The following is a 20,716-nucleotide window of genomic DNA, read 5'->3' on the forward strand; positions in this document are numbered from 1 at the left end:
GCCTGGATTCAGGACCAGTCTATTGGCTAGCCCTCTGTTGGACTGTCCACAGTTGGAAAAGCAGTCGGCCGTGAAGTGACTAGCACACACATGCTCAGTTTTACTGAGTGTAGCTGGAACATTTCCTGATAAATGAACTCTAGACACTTAGTCTGTCTTCTTCTGAGATGGGAAGCTTGAGCATGGAGCTATGTGGCTGTTTACAGACAAAAACAGAGCAGTGATGGCTCTTCAACTTTGGCATTCTCCTCCTTGCTGCTGGAGAGATTTCTCCCCAGATACGGGGAGGGGGCTTGGGGGGTTTCTGCTCCAGTGGACCAATCAGGTCAGACTTGCTCCTGATTGGTCAAAAAAGTGAATCACTGACGTCGGCAAATCCCCAAAATCCAAACAGCTGGTTTTAGGTCAGTATTTTACATTAACAAGCTCTACTAAGAACAGGTTTGGTCATTAAATATCACATTTTGTGGACTGGGAGGAAAGACAAAGACCCACACATTTCACTAAAAGACTTAATAAAGTGAGTTTTGCAGAATATGGGACCTTTAACCCACAGAGCTCTCAGCACTGGCTCAGATTAAACCTGTCTGAGTGATCCAGATCAGGTAGACCTGACAACTCTCCTGGTTCGGGAGGATTCTCCTGGTTTTAACCCTGTCTCTGGATCCACTCCTGCTGTCATTTCTCCAGATTAACCCCTGATGTTTAATCTGCTCCTGTCATCTCTGATATTACTTCAAGTCAGAACAAGTCGACTCCTTGTTCCTTACATTCAAACCTGGAAAAGTCCCCCCCCCTCTCCCTGGAGTTGGTTTGATCCAGAGACGCTGCAGGAGATCCTCTCTGACTGAGGTTACACAGACACTCACAGGAAGCTGTGTGAGATTTGTTGATGAAAAGTTGACTCTAGCTTCAGCTCTTTGTTAAAGACGGGTCAACATGATTGATGACTCATTAGGCTCCGCCCCTCAGCTTCAGGAGCTGCTGGCGTCTTGGTTTGGTCAGCTTCTCGTGAGTCTGTTAGAAATGATTCAGAAACAGGTCGTTTCTTTCTGCTGACTCCTTAAAGACGGTCTGAAGATGAATTAATTAGAGACGGTGTTATGTTTTAATAAACGAGTCTCCTTCCTGAGAGCGGAGCAGATGGTCGAGTTGTGTGTTTTTGTGTTTCCAGCGAGCAGCAGCATATTTCACTTCTCTAAATCTGTTTGTGTTTTTATTTTCACCAGCTGCCCCCGGCTCGCGGCGTTTTCACACCCAAAGAGTGTGTGTCGCTCACTCACTTTGCTTTTTAGGATTTTTCCTCCGGCGATTTCATCTCTCAGGAAAAACGCTTCAGATGCTCTCTGCTCCTCCTCCTCCACAGAAACCATGTGACACGTTAGAGAAATCACTATCTACATGTTCACACACACACACACACACACACACACACACACACACACACACCGTGTCAGAGCCAGTGATAAAGTAGCTGGAATGAGGAATTGAACCAGCAGCCTCCTGGGACTCTGCAGCTCGTGGTTGTGATTCATTCTGTAGGACAGAGAGAACGAACCCATTAAGCTCACACAGACACACACACACACACACACACACACACACACACACACACACACACACACACACACACACACACACACACACACACACACACACACACACCGTAGAGGAAAGAACCAAAGGTGAATCTCTGAATGTGAAGATTTCTCCTGCACTCTAACGACCCGTGCTGCTTTCAGGAGATGATTCGTCCAATCATTACGCACATTTACGTCACATGATCACCTGTCTGTCTGATAACCTGGTTTCTAATCAGTCAGTGAGAGCGGGTCCATATCCAATCAGGAAGGTCTGAGGGATCCTGATTTCCCCAGGTAGACGTCTCTGACAGAGCTCAGTCCATCACCACCAGAGATCTCTGATCCCTCACAGCTCTGACAGGAGGATCTCTGTGCATCAGAGAGTTTATAAAGCCCTTTAAACACCATCATCATCATCATCATCATCATCATCATCATCATCATCATCAATGTATAAATCCTTGGAAGACATGCTACAACGGACAGGTCCAAAGGTCCAGACAGAGACCTGCAGATAAAATCATGAAGCCATACGAAGAGGATGAGAGGTCAGAGGTCAGAGAGCAGCAGGACAGAGAAAGTCAAATCAAACATGGAGTTCATTAATAATGAGGTGTAAAGGAAAAAACTGACAATAAAACACATTAAATAAAGTTTCTGATCCTGAAAAAGTCTCTCTTCTAGATCTCTGCCTGATCCTGATCCAGACTTTAACATCAGATTATCAACATGAATATCACAGGTTATTCCTAAAGGTTACCTCTTAGTTTCCTGATCAGGTCCTGACTGATTTACCTCTAAGTCTCCATGACGACATCACGCCGTCTGATGAAGTTTATCAGAGAGAAGAGAGATCTGTGTTTTTCTCTGCTGAAAACGGTTTCTGTGATTAATGTTGTAGTGATGGTGGACACTGGAGCCTAACTGTCAGACAGAAAAAGGACAGAAGAGCAGAAGAAAGAGAAACAGGAGACAGATAGAGTATGAGCTAAAGGCTAACACACAGGCTAAAGGCTACAACAGGAGCTAAAGGCTAAAACACAGGCTAGATGCTAAACAGAGGCTAAAGGCTAAAACACAGGCTAAAGAAGAACACAGAGGCTAAAAGCTAAAAGATGGGCTAAAGAATAAAGCATGAGCTGAAGGTTAAAAACAAATCTAAGGATACAACACAAGCTGAAGGCTAAAAATAGAATACTAAAGGCTAACACACGAGCTAAAGGCTAACACACGAGCTAAAGCCTAACACAAGAGCTTAAGGCTAACACACGAGCTTAAGGCTAACACACGAGCTAAAGGCTAACACACAAGCTAAAGGCTAACACACAAGCTAAAGGCTAACACACGAGCTAAAGGCTAACACACGAGCTAAAGGCTAAAACACAAACGGAAAGCAAACACACAAGCTAAAGGCTAACCCATGAGCTAAAGGCTAACACACGAGCTAAAGGCTAAAGCATGAGCTAAAGGCTAAAACACAGGCTAAAGTCTTAAAACTGAGCTAAAGGCTAAAAACTGAGCTAAAGGCTAAAAACTGAGCTAAAGGCTAAATACTGAGCTAAAGGCTGAAACACAGGCTAAAAGCTGACATTGAGCTTCTTCTGTCTCCTCCTCTCTGAGCATGTGAACTAACAGCACAAGCAGGATGCAGCAGTTTGTCGTCTTTGTTTTTTGTTTGTTTCTTTTTTTCTTTTAAATTTTCACATTTTAATCTTCAGTAAAACAATACTTCCTGTTTATTGCGTTTTTTTTTTTTTTTTTTTTTGGTGTGTGTGTGTGTGTGTGTGTGTGTGTGTGTGTGTGTGTGTGTGTGTGTGTGTGTGTGTGTGTGTGAAGTGTATCCTGTTTTATTTTGAAGTCCTCACACCTTGAAGCAGTGGTTCTCTCCTTACTTCCTGTCTCTGCCTCCCCTGATTATCCTCACCTGTGTGTGTGTCACACCTGGCTTTAATCACTCTGGCTGGTTTCTCCAGCCCACAGAGTCTTTCCTCTCAGCTCAGCTTCCTGTGAGTTTATCTGGTGGACGTTTGTTTAAAGGTTAGTTTCAGTTTTTTGGCTCTCTGTGGTGAAACCTTTGTTTGAGCGTTCTCCATCTTTCTGTTTTTCTGCACCGTGACATCCACACAATAATTAAGCTTTGCAACTTCCTGCACATTTATCCTCATCATGTGACTGTATGTGTCCTCTCACTGCAAAAAAACTGAAATGTTATCAAGTGTTTCTGTCATACTTTAAGTAAAAAATGTCTTGTTAAACTTGATATGAGCCACATTTAACTGGTCAGTCCAGAAAAACGTCTTGAAACTAGAATAATGTTTTAACAGGAGAAACTTTTCTAATGTTCCATTGGCAGATTTTCTTTTTTACTAGTTACAGCAAATCAGACTAAATTTTTGTCTTTAAATAACTTAAAATCAGACATTTTTCTGGCCTGGTCAGCTGAATGTGGCTCAGATTGAGGCTGAAAAGACATTTTCTACTGAAAATAAGACAAAAACACTTGGTCAGATGTCAGGTTTTCTGGTGCTAGCTCAGGTTTAACCCTGGTAGCAGCCCTCCAAACATCAGGTAGGCTAACAACCTGAGAGATATAACACGCTGTGGGTTTTGTAGACTTCTCTATGTTGTGTCATAGAAAGGATCTGACACAGGGGCTTCCTTTGAGACCGGTCTGTGTCAGATGAGACTACAGTCAGGGTGAATTTTAGCTTTGCTGATTAACCTGCTGATCGATGAGGGCCGAGGATCAGCAGCAGCTGGAGCATCTGCAGGTGTTGGAGCGTGCGTCTTAAAGGAGCAGTGTGGAGGAGCTGCCAGCGTTTAGACAAACTGAGAGGATGTGTTTTATTTTTGTGAAATCTTAAAGTTAGGGTCTGCAGGAGTTTTGGTCACCTGTCAGTTAACACACTGTCTACACCGGGCCTTGGATCAGAACCAGGGACAGCCTCACACCTACAGCCTCCGACAGTGACTACGTTAACACACTCAGTCCAGCGTGTCAGATTCTGAGGGGAATAAAGCTCATCCCTCCTCGTTTTGATCAGAGATAAGAAAGGAGAGATGAAAGGAGGAGGAGGAGGAGGAGGGGGATGAGGAGGAGGAGAAGGAGGAGGAGGAGGAGTAAGGAGGAGGACAAACGGGTCAGAGAGGAGGAAAAGATGAGGTCAGACGCTCGTGACGAGCTGAGAAATGGAGACGCTGAACCACTGGGGGAAGAGCGTCTGCTTCAAAGACGAGTCAATGTCACCTCTGTGTTCAACCACTGACACACACACACACACACACACACACACACACACACACACACACACACACACACACACACACACACACACACACGCTCAGGCAGTCGCAGACAAACAGCTGCACACATCACGTGCAGAGCGGCCCACCTCCCACAGCTCCACACACACACACACACACACACACACACACACAAACACACACACACACACACACACACAAACACACACAAACACACACACACACACACACACATACACACAGTTTATCAATCACTCTGCCACAGTCTGTCTCTGTTTGATGTCGTTGATGTGTGTGTTTGATGGTGATTATATAATGATGCTCATACTGATGTTCCCTCTGTGTGTGTGTGTGTGTGTGTGTGTGTGTGTGTGTGTGTGTGTGTGTGTGTACTGAAATAGGACAGTATGTGTTTTAACCTGTGTGTTGGTGAAACAAGAAGCCTGGTTCTGGTTCTGGTTCTTAGAGCTGAGCTCGGCTCGTTGTGTCTGTTTGTTGTTGTAGATAAAAACTGTCTGGTTTGAAAACGTCACGTTTTATTTTGAAAGTCACCGTCTGTTTACTTCCTGTCTTATTGGATTTGCTGTTTGTCCACTGACCCGTCCCTGAGCTTTGAGTTTCCGGTCCAGAGGACTCCAACCTGCTGGAGCGAGGATGGAGGCGGCTGATTGGCAGATTGTTTTTTTTTACTTTCTACTTTCACTCAGACCTCATTCTGTCTTTAAATCACTTGAAAAAAGACGTTTTTTTCTGGACTGATCTGTTAAAGTGACTCGTATAAAGTCTAAAAAGACATTTTTAACTTAAAACAAGACAAAAATCTTCATTAAATTAGAGTTTTTGCAGTGTACGGAGGCCAAGCCCTGTAGCTGTTATTGTGGAGACTCAAAGCCCGCCCACTTCCAATATGGCCGCTCCAGCTGATCTGCTTCAAAATCTCTGTTTCAGAAACACACGGCTGACGTCAGGGAGATTCATTCCTTCTGGTTTTGCTGGACACGGTCTGTGTTTCCACCTGCCTCCAACGTGTACGATCACCTGGGTCAGAGTTTGCCTCCAGGTGAGAACATTTTACCCTCAGGTTTGGTTTTAGCGTAGGGACAGGCGACGCCAGTTTCTGTCCCTACACAGACGTTTGACACATTCCTGCTTGATTTATCGCTTTCATTTGATTCTTACATCAAGATTCTTTGAAGATTTTGTGACGACTGTCGCTCATTCACATTAAGACATTTTTGAAATGAGAAATCCATCACATGCAGTCGATCAGTTTCTCCAGTTTGATTGATAATGTCTGAAAAAGTATCTTTTACCCTAAGTTTAACGTGTTATTTCAGTCATCTGGACTTTATAACCTGGGATAAACAGACTGTGGGCTGAGCTTTATGTTATAATATTTGAGTTAGATTAAATGATTCTCTGTTTTTCACATCGAACATCATCAATGAGTTCAACGCTGCGGCTAAAACAGAAGATAACGTACACAGAGCCTCATGATGTAACACAGATCTGATCTTTCACCCAATGTTCTCATGGAGGTAGATCTGAACTGACTGAACTTAGTATGGCACACACACACACACACACACACACACTCTCTCTGGGTCCAGGTCTACCTGGTGATCCATCATGTCGTGTTATGTAATTTCTTTATCTGTCCCCACGTCTGCTCATGAACACGCAGCAGGTTGTCACAGAGAGAGGAGCGTAAACACAGAGAGGCTCTCTGTGAATCTTCAGCTCTGACACACACACACACACACACACACACACACACACACACACACACACACACACACACACACACACACACACACACACACACACAGAGCAGTGGCTCAGTGGAGGTCTTTACCTCTGGCTGCTCAGCCGTCTGTCTCTTCCTGGATGGACCCCAGAGACACAGCGAGACTGACAGAGTGACGTCAGCCAGTGTGTGTGTGTGTGTGTGTGTGTGTGTGTGTGTGTGTGTGTGTGTGTGTGTGTGTGTGTGTGTGTGTGTGTGTGTGTGTGTGTGTGTGTGTGTGTGTGTGTGTCAGACTGAATCCATGAGAAGCAAAGCGTGGCCTGTGCTCTGTTCTCTTTCTGTCTTTGTAAAGTGAAGTCTGTGTTGGTGAAGTATTTTTAGAGTTTACAGAGCGAGTATCGTCCGCTGCTCTCTGCCGCTCCTCCTAAAGGTCTGTGTGTGTGTGTGTGTGTGTGTGTGTGTGTCTTGGTACCTGCAGCGTGTAGCTCTCCTCAGCCCGGTCTTCAGGGATCAGGTGCTGTGTTAGCGTCTGTCACGCAGCAGCAGGTGGAGCAGTCTGAGGAGGGGGAGTCAGGTTATGATGAACCTGTTGGCCTTCTTCCTGTGGCGTTCTCCGTGTGTTTGCAGGTCACAGAGAGTCCAGGCTTCTTCCTGATGACCAAGCCTATTAAACAAAGACGTAGCATGAAGCGCAGAGACGACGAGAAACAAGACAGCATCGATCACTGAGCCTCCAGACAGGTAGAGAAGTGCTCAAAGATGGTTTAATGTAAAGTCTGTGCACCAGCCTGGTTCAAGAAACGTCTCCTGTCTGAGTCGCTAATTTTACTATCAGCTCCCACTGTACGGGGTGAATTTTCTTCTAACTCGGCCGTTCAGAGGATATTAAGATCACAAGCTCCCCCGATAAGAGGCACAGCTGAGGGTCACGTGACCGAAAGGCGCCCTATGGCTGTAGGAGAAGCCCTTGCCACTTCCAATATGGCCGCCATAGCCGATCTGCTTCATTTTCTGTTTCAGAAACAGACGTCAATGGAGACTACGTCCATGTTTTATACAGTCCATGTCTGCATCGCACCAGAGATCGCATCAACGACGTTTGGAGTGACACCCAGATCCAAAATAGCCTCTTGTAAACCATGGATCACTCAGTAAAACCTGCTGTTCCAAAGTAACACCTACCATGCTTTCCTAACTAACTGCCAGGACACCTGCCAATCACCCAGTGCCACTAACAGAATGGAAGGTGTAACTGAACTATTGTCAGTTCAATCAATCAATCAATCTTTATTTGCATAGCCCCAAATCATAACAAACATTATCTCAAGACACTTTACAAAAACATTCACAGGTCTAGACCCGTAAATGTTCATAAAATGTTATTAGCAGAAACCCAACATCAAGACAAGATCAGGAGTCTGATCTGAAAGAGGACATATCATGCTGATCCCTGATTTAATACTTACATATAATAAAATAAATTTGAAAACAAGACCTTTCACCCCCTGAGTTTTCAAAAAATGAGATATTGTATTTTTTCTGATATCCTAGAACGAGATTTGATGCCTCTGAAAATAGGTCATTGACATTTGGCTGCGAGATTTCGACCTTTGTGACGACACGAGGATCCTTTCTTTTTATTGGAGTAATCTGATAAAGCAGCTCCTCCTCTGTGATGTCAGTTAGTCACACAACCGCCACCGAGGGATACACCCACCAAGAGCCGACTGACTGAGTGCTGGATGCAGGGACCCTGCTCTGCTGAGCAGCTCGGCTTTACACGGTGAATTAGCAGTTAAAACACTGTAGTTTTAGCAGACGTGGTAATACTTGTGAGACTGTGATATTTGCATGCTTGTTCTGACATGCACTGTGAACCTGGACCACAATAATGCTGCGGTAATAACATAATGAGGAACTGACGGTAGAGGCGATCTTTAGACGACACTTTCAGCATGATGGATAAAACAGACAGAGAAAAGTGAAGGAGCAGGATGGAGCCCTGTTATAGAAATAGTTTATTGGTGAAGTCTGCCTATATTTCCACGTGTAAACTCTACATGTTACAGTACCGCTTTGACTCGGGTCTGACTCGGGGTCCAATACAAAAGGACGTATCCTACACTCTGCCATTTTATTAGTGCTATCAATGCCTTATGGTGAAGTTTTGGCAAACAGCAAACTCGCTTGGTCTGCTCCATTTAATATGGTGATTTAGTAAATACTGCCATACTGCAAAAACTGCCCCCTGGCTCTACCCCCTCCGCCCCTCTGATAGAACTGACCAATCAGAGCACAAAGGGCTGTGACGTTGCGAGGTTACTGGAGGTCATTCTCCAAACGGAGCGTTTCAACCAGATCTTCAGAATGGCCTAAAATGAGGATATTGAGAACACTATTGTGGGGCAATGAAGGAACTAAATGACTTGTACTGAGGGCAGAAATGCTTTACAGGCATCCTAGTCTGGCAGAGTGAAAAGGAGAAACAAGCAGGATATGTCCCCTTTAATCCACCATGAGTACAGGACTTTGCAGTATTTAGTAAGTTACAATGGAGAGGAACAACTTCCCTTTAACAGGCAGAAACCTCGGACAGAACCAGACTCATGTTAGACAGACATCTGAGGAGACTGTGTTGGGGTCAGGTGTCACTGACAGATTGCCACCGAGGAATGGGAGGTGTTGCTTTTCCCTGAAAACTTTACAAAACAGTTAACAAAGACACTTCCACTCAGGATGTGCACATTAAGTTAGTACAGGAATAACTCCTGTGATGATTTTGTGTTTTTAATGGGAGAAAGTTTCAGAATCCGTGAAAATCTTTAAAGCGTATCCTGAAGGGTCAGGGTGATTATTGGATCTATCTTAAATCTAGATCATATTTCTGAAATAAAACATGACGTTTGATGAAAAGTAGCAGAAAAGATGAAGTAAAATGATGTTAAAGATGGAGCCAAACCTCAGGTCCCTGTAAAATGTGCAGAGGGAGAAACAGAGAGCACTTTAGAGCTGCTCTACTCTACTTAGAAAAGTTTAATGTTAATACCCAGCCAGGCAGGATTATGATGGAAAAACACAAATTCAATTGCATAATCTCAGAGGACTACATGGCTCTGTGTGTGTGTGTGTGTGTGTGTGTGTGTGTGTGTGTGTGTGTGTGTGTGTGTGTGTGTGTGTGTGTGTGTGTGTGTGTGTGTGTGTGTGTGTGTGTGTGTTAGGTAGAGAGAGAGTGAGCTTAGAGTGATTTCTAAAATAAAAGCTTTCAGGCCCCTCCTCTCATCCTTTCATCTCGTCCTCCGTCTCCTCGCCTCTTTCTGTCCCTTCTTACGTTTCATCACCGTCTCCACAACATCCAAACGTCTCCACGTCCAAACGTGTCCACGTCTTCGCCCTGTCCATTAATTATTCTCCTCCCTCCTCTTCCTCCTCTTCCTCCTCTTCCTCCTCTTCCTCTCTGGGTGGTCGTGTCATCTCCCATCAGTGTCAGCCGGTCCTGACGTTGCTGTTGCAACTTGCAGTTGCCTTGGCAACACCCCGGTCATCTGGTTGGGCGGAGAGCCAACAGGCGGCGAGTGAGGATGTGACCTGCACGGCCTCGTGAACACGCCGCCCAGGGTCAGGGTTCAGTCTGATCACAGCACACGCCTAAAGATGGTCCTGTGGTTAAAGGTCAGCAGAGGAGGGCGTGACGTCAGACGGCGCCGTCATGAGGAGCGTGATTCTGCAGCTTTAAGGTTTCCTCCTCAGCCTGTCGGTGAAACCTTCATTAACAATCTCATTTCCCTCACTGAGCTGCACATGACGAGAAGAGACTGTCAGGACGGATTCATGGAGCTAATCCTGGACTGATCGATGCAACGTCCTCATGAGTTTAGAGCAGAGACATTTTCAGTTTTTCCAAAGGAATAAAGTTCCTGTGAGGAGTTTCTGAGTGATCCTGAAAAATTCTCTCCTCTAGATCTCTGCCTGATCCTGATCCACAATTTAACATCAGATTATCAGCTACAGTATAGATTATTCCTAAATGCTACTCCTTAGCTTCTGCTGAAAACGATTTCTGTGATTAATGTTGTAGTGATGGTGGACACTGGAGCCTAACTGTCAGAGAGAAAAAGGACAGAAGAGCAGAAGAAAGAGAAACAGGAGAGAGATAGAGCACGAGCTAAAGGCTAACACACAGGCTAAAGGCTAAAACCTGAGCTAAATGCTAACACATGAGCTAAAGGCTAACACATGAGCTAAAGGCTAACACACAAGCTAAAGGCTAAGACAGTAGCTAAAGGCTAACACAAAAGCTAAAGGCTAACAAATGAGCTAAAGTCTAAAATGGGAGCTAATGCCTAACACACAAGCTAAAGGCTAAAACATGAGCTAAAGGCTAACACATGAGCTAAAGGCTTAAAAAGGAGCTAAAGGCTAACACACAAGCTAAAGGCTAACACATGAGCTAACCTACCACAGGAGCTAAAGGCTAAAACAGGGGCTAAAGGCTAACACACAAGCTAAAGGCTAACACAGAAGCTAAAGGCTAACACATGAGCTAAAGGCTAACAAACAAGTTAAAGGCTAAGACAGTAGCTAAAGGCTAACACATGAAATAAAGGCTAACAGAGGAGCTTAAGGCTAACACATGAGCTTAAGGCTTAAACAGGAGCTAAAGGCTAACACACAAGCTAAAGGCTAACACACAAGCTAAAGGCTAACACATGAGCTAAAGGCTAACACACAAGTTAAAGGCTAAGACAGTATCTAAAGGCTAACACATGAAATAAAGGCTAACAGAGGAGCTTAAGGCTAAAACAGGAGCTAAAGGCTAACTCACAAGCTAAAGGCCAACACAGGAGCTAAAGGCTAACACACAAGCTAAAGGCTAAATTTTTTAGGCAGTGTAGTATTACCTTATACCAATATAAAGCTGGTGTTTTCCTCTTCTTCCTCATTGGCTTTTATGACCAGCACCAAGTGAACAGAAGGCCCATCAGTCAGAAAATAAAAAGTCCTGTTAGGCAGGAAATAGGAAGGCCTGTTAGTCAGGAAATAGGAAGGCCTGTTAGGCAGGAAATAGGAAGGCCTGTTAGTCAGGAAATAGGAAGGCCTGTTAGTCAGGAAAAAAAGATGTCCAGATAGTTGGAATTTTATTTCTGGTTTAGCTTAGATTCTTAAGTCCAAACAAGTTTCAGACTCAGAGATAATACCAAAGTTAATTCATGTTTACCACTGGATTACAGACAAAAAAAGAAACAGGTTTCATCTTTTGTGACTTTGCTCAGTAAGAAGTCAGATGAATTTACAGGAGGAAATTTGTCTCTGTTGTAACAGTGATTAATAAAGATAAAGACAGACGACCTCAGCAGGAGTTTTCAGAGACAGTTTGAGATCCACTGATGGATCAGGAAGTCTGCATGTGAGGAAAAGTGAAGGAAGGATCCAGAAGGTTAATGTGAAAACTAGAAGCAGAGATGAGTGTGATGGCAGGAACAAAGGTCCACAGATGGCAAATCAGACTGAGAGAGAAAAATACTGACAGGTGGATAAATAAAGCAGAGAGTCAACAGACGGGACAGCTGACGACAGACAAACAAGCAGAGATGGAAAAAAGCACGGCGAGCAGCGCAGCAGCAGATGGAGGGAGAGACAGCGAGGCAGCGAGGCAGTGAGACGAGAAAGACAGAGACAGAGACAGAGACAGAGATACGAGAGAGACAGAGACAGAGACAGAGACAGAGACAGAGACAGAGATACGAGACAGAGACAGAGACAGAGACGGAGACAGAGACCAAGAAAGACAGAGACAAAGACAGAGATGGAGACAGAGATGGAGACAGAGACACAAGAAAGACAGAGACAAAGACAGAGATGGAGATGGAGACAAAGACGAAGACGGAGACTGAGATGGAAATGGAGACAGATACTGAGACAGAGACAGAGACAGGCAGAGGAAGCCAAAGGTCAGGGCGTCTCTGATAAGGTGTCCTCAGACGGCGTGCTCACAGCCAGAGACAGACGCTTGTCAACACGATGGAGGTTCACTGGACTGTTCACTGCACTCAGCAGAGCAGGAGGCGCAGCTCAGCGCGGCGTGGGGAGGCTTTACAACATCACAGGGCGGCAGACTGAGAGTAACACTAACACAGAGAGGAGGTGAAACACAGAGAGAGGAGGTGAAACACAGAGAGAGGAGGTGAAACACAGAGAGAGAGGAGGTGAAACATAGAGAGGAGGTGAAACATGGAGAGAGGAGGTGAAACATGGAGAGAGAGGAGGGTGAAACACAGAGAGAGGAGGTGAAACACAGAGAGAGAGGAGGTGAAACATGGAGAGAGGAGGTGAAACATGGAGAGAGAGGAGGTGAAACATGGAGAGAGAGGAGGTGAAACATGGAGAGAGGGGGTGAAACATGCAGAGAGAGGAGGTGAAACATGCAGAAAGAGGAGGTGAAACATGGAGAGAGGAGGTGAAACATGGAGAGGAGGTGAAACATGCAGAGAGAGGAGGTGAAACACAGAGAGAGGAGGAGGTGAAACATGGAGAGAGGAGGTGAAACACAGAGAGAGGAGGAGGTTACACATTGAGAGAGGAGGTGAAACATGGAGAGAGGAGGTGAAACATGGAGAGGAGGTGAAACATGGAGAGAGGAGGTGAAACATGGAGAGAGGAGGTGAAACATGGAGAGAGGAGGAAACCAGGCAGCACTAACACAGAGAGAGGAGGTGAAACAGAGAGAAGAGGTGGAACATGGAGAGAGGAGGTGAAACATGGAGAGAGGAGGTGAAACATGGAGAGAGGAGGTGAAACATGGAGAGAGGAGGTGAAACATGGAGAGAGGAGGTGAAACATGGAGAGAGGCCGTGAAACATGGAGAGAGGAGGTGAGGAAACCAGGCAGCACTAACACAGAGAGGCTTAAAGACACTAAACTTTAACTCCTCACACACTGAGGAGCAGAGGAAGGTACACACACCTGGAGGGAGGAGCAGAGGAAGGTACACACACCTGGAGGGAGGAGCAGAGGAAGGTACACACACCTGGAGGGAGGAGCAGCGTGAATATTAAAGATGAGCTTCTTGTGTGTGTGTGTGTGTGTGTGTGTGTGTGTGTGTGTGTGTGTGTGTGTGTGTGTGTGTGTGTGTGTGTGTGTGTGTGATCATGGCTTCTATCTATAGCAGCAGAGAGATGAATGGAGCTCTGTGAAGCTCCACTGATTACACAGCTCTCCTGCTCCTCCTCCTCCTGCTCCTCCTCCTCCTCCTCCTCCCTCGCTGCTCGCAGGAACCTTTGTGTACAACAACGCGGGGAGCAGGAGCAACAATAAGGAGAGTGAAACAGACAGAGACAGGAGGAGGAAGGAAGGAAGAGGATGAGGAGGAGATGAAGCTCTTCAGATTATTCAGCAGAAAAACAGAGTCCTGTCCTCTGGCAGGAGCAGAAAAACAGAGTCCTGTCCTCTGGCAGGAGCAGAAAAACAGAGTCCACCATGAGTCGCTGACAAACTCAGATCCATGTGAAAAAGAAAACCCTGTTCTGGGTGGTCCAGGTCTGGATGAGGAAACAATGATCAGAGCAGTTTTCCTCTCTGTCAGCTGCCCACCTGATGTCTTTAAGTGTGGTATGTCCTGTGTCCTCCTGAGATCACTTTGTCTGGTTAGGGGTTAGCGGTTAGGGGTTAGGGGTTAGCGGTTAGGGGTTAGGGGTTAGCGGTTAGGGGTTAGGGGTTAGCGGTTAGGGGTTAGTTATACCAGGGAGAAGGGCCTTTGTTACCATAGCAACCCCACTTAACTCATCACCCAGCAAAGGGAGGTCACCCTGCTCTCAGAGGAGTCACTGACCTGAGGAAGAAGCTCGCAGCATCAGTTAAACCTTTCCCCAAGAGGAGGCGCTCAGCCACCTCCTCCAACATCTGCTGGGAAACAGCACAAAAATGATCCAAGTCCAAACAAACGACTTCTGATGGCGTTTCTTACGTCTGCATTTGAAAACTGTAAATCAGCAATCAAACAGTCAGAGCAGGCTCTGAGGTCTGTTTCAGATTCAGCCCAAGTCTGGGCAGGAAGTCAACGAGCACTAACTGAATGTCCAGTAAGGAGCACTGGTCTTTACGTAACGTTACTGAGCGGCCTTTTAGCCGTAGCGTTAGCCACATGCACCACTGCAAAGAATTTACCAATGAACCATTTGCACCATGTTAGTGAGTGGAGCAGAGCGTCATGTGTCAGGGACTTACTGTAAAACCACTGTCGGACATATTTGAACAGTAGGCCTACGTGTGTACTTCCACAAACACAGATAAACATGGAAAATGTTTGTCTCCTAAATCTAAAGTTGGGGTTTGTCTCAACATCATCACAGATTTCCAAAGTGTCAGTCTGATCCTCATATCTGTTCCCTTCACATGTTTTGTGATGTTTGTGTTAAATGTCTCCGTCCTTTTCAAACCATGTTACCGTCACTGCGTCCTTTACGTTGGCATTGCTGTTAATCAATACATCCACCAGGGGGCAGCCCAGAATCAAAGGTTATGACCATAAACTGTAAGAAAAAATGGACGTCATCTTGCTCGGCTCAAAGTGACGCTCCACAAAAACTGCTCCCCCTGGTGGCTGGCTGCAGTACAGGTTTAAAAATCCATCTCCCCAGTCATTCCAGATGGGCTGTGGTCAAACTTTAAAAAATTAATCCACCTGGTAGAAATGTTTCTCACGTCTGATTGTTGTGGTGATTTAAAGATATCATTTGGCTGTCTTGTAACCAAGTCCTCTTTTTTCTGAAAAGTTTTGTTTTCATTAGTTACACGAGGTTAAAAACGAGGTTTGACGTCACGTTTAACGATGTTTGACAGCTGACGTTCTCGTGTATTTTTTTCAGGGATTGTAAAATATGTCAGGAGGTAGAGTCAGGAAGAGATCAGACTCTAGAAAGAAAACAGATAATAATTGTTGTTGTCACCCAGCTCCACTCAGATTCTCCCAGAATCCCTCACAGTCTCTACTGCACAGACTCTGGCTGCAAACTGCTACAATGGCTGCTCCTGAGACGGAGAAATTTTGGCTTCAAAACCGTACGATGATAAATGTTGGAGCTACGCTGTCTACTGTATATACAGACTATGGTTATGACAACAACAAACTCAAAAACCAACATGGCGTCAGTGGAGGAGGTGTTGCTGATGTAGCTCTAACATGGAAGAATGGAGGCAGCATTGCAAGGAGGCGTTGGTCAGTGAGGGCGTTAAATACGTCGCGCCCGGAGGACGGGGGTACTTGTCTGTGGTGCTCCCAATGAGAGAAACTGAAATTTGTCCCACACAGGCCTCCACCTTTCTGTCACAGCTGACAAACTGATATTTAAGTCTTTCTGATCACCTCTCAGATGGTTTGTCGCATCCTTTTATTTATTTATCAAACTGTTTAGCTCAGTGTCGAGGCAAGGTTAAGTCACACAGATGTTTGGATTTCGTCACTAACTCACCAAAGCTATGTATCAGGTCGGCAACACTGCCCCCTGGTTCCTGGAGGTATTACTCTATTTGGTCGTATTCAGAGGAAATGCAGAGGAAATGAACTCAGAGCAGGGACAAAAGGCTCCATCTGTATCCAGATCTGTGTTTAAAGTTGAACATTGATGAGCTTTACCAGGTGGGTCATCCTGACGTTAGCATGTGTAACGGAGAGGTCTGTTGGGGCGGTAACCTGGCTGGTGCAGACCACTTATCCACTTCTGTTTTTTAACCAAACAGTCATTTTTCATCGCTAACAGCAGGACGTGCTAACAAGCTCTAGTGGAAAGTTAGCATGTGACCCTGAGGCGTCATGGACTCAGTCAGACCAGGGTCTGAGATCAACATGAAGCAGCACGCCTACACGCTGACTTACAGGGTTAACACGGCTGTAACATGTATGAGGGTTCACAGACTCCTGTTAGAGTTTCTCATAGCTTAGCTTAGCATAGCATGGTGCACAGACTCAGTTTTCTGGTGTTTAATCTGGGTTATCAGCTTAAATCATTCCCGAACACGTTGTTGGCGGTTCTGGGACCAGGTCAGACCGTCCCTGAGGGATTTCTGTCTGCTGATGGACCAACAGATGGTCTGTGTTGGTTTCTGACACAGTTTCCCTTTGTCTCTGGATCTGAAACAGGGTCTCATGGTGCGCTCAGATGGAGGAGGTGGTCCAGAGTTTGGGCTCTACTTTACGCAGATGATGTGATGATGTTTGTGTCTTCTCGTCAGCGTGGAGTCTGGAGCTGAGTGTGAAGGAAAAACAGTGGATTGATGTGGTTAAATCATCTGAGCGTCGTTCCCTGAGCATGCTGCCAGAGGAAAACGTGTCACTGAGGGAAACGGTGAAAACAGGACGGTGAAACTCGGAGCGTGAAGATGATTTAATCTGGAAATGATTCTGTGATCTCTGACTGACACAGAAACACAAACTGTAAACTTCTGCCTGCCCTGCTCTGCCTCCACATCCCCCAGACCACGCCCACATTCCCTCATCCGCTCTCTGATTGGAGGAGCCAGCAGCAACAGTCTGCTCTCCATCCCTCTGTTTTCCCCCTCCCTCCTCCTCTCCTCCTCTCCTCTCCTCCTCTCCTCCTCTCGCCTGCTCGGCTCACAGTGAATGAGTCCACTCAGACACAGGCTGTTAGACGGAGCAGCCTCTCCCATCGCCCTCTTCTCTCGGAGCAGACAGCCAGCTGAGCATCGCACGGCGGCGGCGCAGCGACAGGACGGACGCAGGAAGCAAACGCTCGACAGAGACGGAGCAACAGATTGCTCCTGGTTGCACGGGATTGCTGCTGCAACTGATGCTCTCCCAGCTGACCTGAGCTTGGATTGGCAACACACACACACACACACACACACACACACAGGTGGAGGAGATGCTTCTGGGTTGTCACAGCGAGAGGAAATGCCAGCGCTGAGCAACAGGAGCAGGGAGCTTTGATTCAGCGCCTCCTCCCAGCCTTTCGTCGTCCTCCTCCTCCTCCTCCTCCTCCTCCTCCTCCAGGATCTGAGCGCGAGCAGACGGCCGAGCCGTGAATGCACAAGCAGGAGGAGGCTGGGATTGGCATGCACAGAGCAGAGTTCAGGGAGTTTCTGTGAAACCAGGAGAGCAGGACCAGGCTCTGTGAAGACCAGGGTCAGACCGGACTTCAGGAGACCAGGACCAGGATGTGGATCTGCAGCGGAGCAGGAGCAGAAACCTGAGGCAGAATGAGAAGGAGAGACGGGTCCAGCTCTGCCCTGCACTGCCACAGATAGACCAAACAAACGCTTCACCAGGACCCGGAGCGCCGCGCACAGAGCCTCACCTCAGGAGGATGACTTCACGCCACGGCTCGGGTTCAGTCCACCCTCCAAAGTAAGACCGTCAGAACCACAGCCTCCGCTCTGACAGGAAGTTTCAGCGCCGACCCGCTCCGGTGCCAGCGTCTCTGGACTTCTCCTCCGACTCTTCTCGAGGTGGATCTGCCGTGGGGGGCAGCTGACAGCCATCCAAGACGCCGCGCGCCGTGCTCCGCGTGAAGAATGCCCAGCCGCGCCTGGCCAAGCCGGCCGACCCGGGCCCGACGGCGGGCCTGTACATGGAGCGGTCGCAGAGCCGCATCAGCCTGTCGGCGTCCTTCGAGGCCCTCGCCATCTACTTCCCCTGCATGAACTCGTTCGACGAGGACGATGGCGGTGAGTCTGAATCTGACACGCTAAGAAACGTAGACACTTTGCACACGCTGGGTGTTTGTGTCACATGTCAGGAGGCGTGTCACGTTAATCTGTGCACACGCTAACACCTGAGACATGAGCTCATCATACGTCATCCCTCCGTCCCTTCAGTCCTCTGCTTCCTGTTTCCTGTTTCCTGTCTGACCTGACGCCTCGCACATGCTCTCTGCAAACACGTCAGCACGCCACCACGCACACAAACACTCACGTTAGAGACGTCTGCTGCGTTTCAAAGATGATTTATCCAGTTTTTATCAGAAGTATCTGAACAAACTGTTGGTTTCTGATGTGTCATCTGTCAGTTTCATGTTTTTAATGAACACGTGTTGATCCCTGGCTCCTGATTGGATGAAAACATCCCCTCCAAGGTGTGGTGTGTTAAACTGAGATGGGTTAGCGTTCTTGTTGTTGTTGTTGTTGTGATGTTTTGTGGAGCTGATCCTGAAACGATCTGTGAAGGTTTCTTCTTTTCTTTGTTGTGTTGCTGCTGGACTTCCTGGATCTTAAAGCCGGACAAGAAACCTTTGCTCTGAATCCGTCCTCAGCTTTAATTTCCTTTCTAAACCTTCCTCCTGCATGAGTTTGTCTGTTTCTGACAGGGATGCAGTGTGGTGGAGATTTGCGGTGGTTGCAGATATTCTGTCTCTTTGCTCCAGTTGGTCGTTATGATCAGGTGACGAGACTTTCACATAACTAACGTGGAAACAGACCCTGTGTGAACTGATCTCTGACATTTTATTGTAAGTAGCTCATTTACCTTCCTATATTCTCAATATTTAAAAATGTTGTTGAAAACGTCCATGTCAAAGAAAACAGAACACCAGGGGGCGCACTTCCTCTCAGCAAATGCTGTAATGTTGGAATGCTGAGCCCTAACTGCAGCCTGAAAAATCCTCTTTATAACCCATTATTCTCACTCTAACCCCTATGACATCATCAGCTGTGTTTCCATGGTGACAGATCAATTCCATTCATTTTAATGGGCAAATAATACTGGAACGTGCTGGATATGATGAATATTTTACAAAGTACGGGGGTTAGAAATGTGAAACATATATTAACGGTTTTCCTAAATATTTTAAATTTTGAAATAGTGAAAATCTGTGACTTGATTTGTTGGAGGAGCCAAAAAATGTAACTGGTGTTGGAAGAAAACAGGAAGTGGAATCTGCTCGTAGATGATGTCATGGTTGAGCCACGCTGAACTGAATTATTCATACTGAAATTAAGTTTTAAAATAAAAATATAAGGAATACAGAGGAAAAAATACTCAAAGTAATCAAATTAATTTCAGATGATGCTTTTTGAATTCAGATTGTTTCTGGCACAAATCCCAACCTTTAGAGGAAATAGTTTGATCATGTGTACATAGTTTAGTTACAGCTGTAGAAGGAGATTTAATAAATAAATAAGTAAATAAAGTGATAAATTATTAAATAAATAGAAAATATTGCTCTTAATAACTAATTAACTAACTTTTGCAAATTTTTCCAAAATTAAAAACCCAGACATCAAATATATAATTACATAAATTAATTTAAAAAAATCCTGTTTGGAAAATTATTCACTGTCGGATCAATAAACACGCATGATATGTGGAAAGACATTAGCAAACAACAACAACAACAACAAAAAGAACAAAAAAAATAAATATGTGTTATCAAATTCAACTAGTCTGTCAACAGTTTTTGCATTTTTGCAAATTTTTTACATTTTGTTTTTTTAATGATGCAATTTTTTCAATTTTTTGAATTTAAATTTCTGAACAATTAACAAAATTAAAAAAAAAATTGCAACGGTTCATAAAGTTGCAAAATAATTAATAAATTAAATTAAAATTAAATAAAAAAAATCAAAAATACAATAATTGTGTAAATTTTTGAAATTTCACTTTTTTGTATTTTTTGTATTTTTTTTCAAATTTATCAAAAAAATAAAAAAAACTAAGACATCAAACATACAATTTTATTAATACATAAATAACTGTTTTGATAATTAATTACAAGATTTTAACTATGTTTAGGATGTTTTACACTTTTTTCTCTTTAAAGTGAAGATAAAGTAGATTTTGTGGCTCCTGATTGACTTAAAACCAGATGATCTGAGGAGAAATGGCTCCTATGAAGGTAAAGGTTAAAGACCCCTGGTTTAGACTCTAAGAATACACATGGCTCCTAACATTTGGATTAAATCCCTCTGGGAGAATTGTAACTGCACAGCTTCCTCCACAGATGAACAAACGGGTCAGTTTATGCTCACAGATTTCCTCCCAAAGATCTGTCGTGTGTTTTTGGATTAACCGCTGGAGGACACAGGTTGATTTATCTTCAGACACAGATCTGAAGCTGGAGCAGCAGGAAGCTGAGGATGTAAGCTCACCAGCTCCTGTGTGTGGACAGTTTGAGGT

General features: G+C 45.3%; 1 protein-coding gene across 4 annotated transcripts in view; it reads left to right on the top strand.

Moving 5' to 3' along the window:
* Positions 1-5,799: 5,799 nt before the first annotated feature.
* rims4 (regulating synaptic membrane exocytosis 4) overlaps positions 5,800-20,716 on the top strand; it is a 70,404-nt gene continuing 55,487 nt past the window's right edge. For 2 of the 4 annotated variants that reach the window (XM_074670480.1, XM_074670491.1), the window contains exon 1: positions 5,800-5,907. Coding sequence is in view for 2 of the 4 variants with exons in the window: in XM_074670453.1 (XP_074526554.1) it covers positions 18,174-18,270 (97 nt within the window). In the remaining 2 variants the exon portion in view is untranslated. Of the gene's footprint in view, positions 5,908-16,878; positions 18,271-20,716 lie in introns of those variants that run through there. The other 2 variants (XM_074670453.1, XM_074670463.1) reach the window with 1 other exon arrangement.

The sequence above is a fragment of the Halichoeres trimaculatus genome, unplaced genomic scaffold (assembly GCF_033239565.1).
Source record: "Halichoeres trimaculatus isolate MK-OKI-2021-1 unplaced genomic scaffold, fHalTri1.1 fHalTri1_scaffold_1, whole genome shotgun sequence".
NCBI classification, from domain to species: domain Eukaryota; kingdom Metazoa; phylum Chordata; class Actinopteri; order Labriformes; family Labridae; genus Halichoeres; species Halichoeres trimaculatus.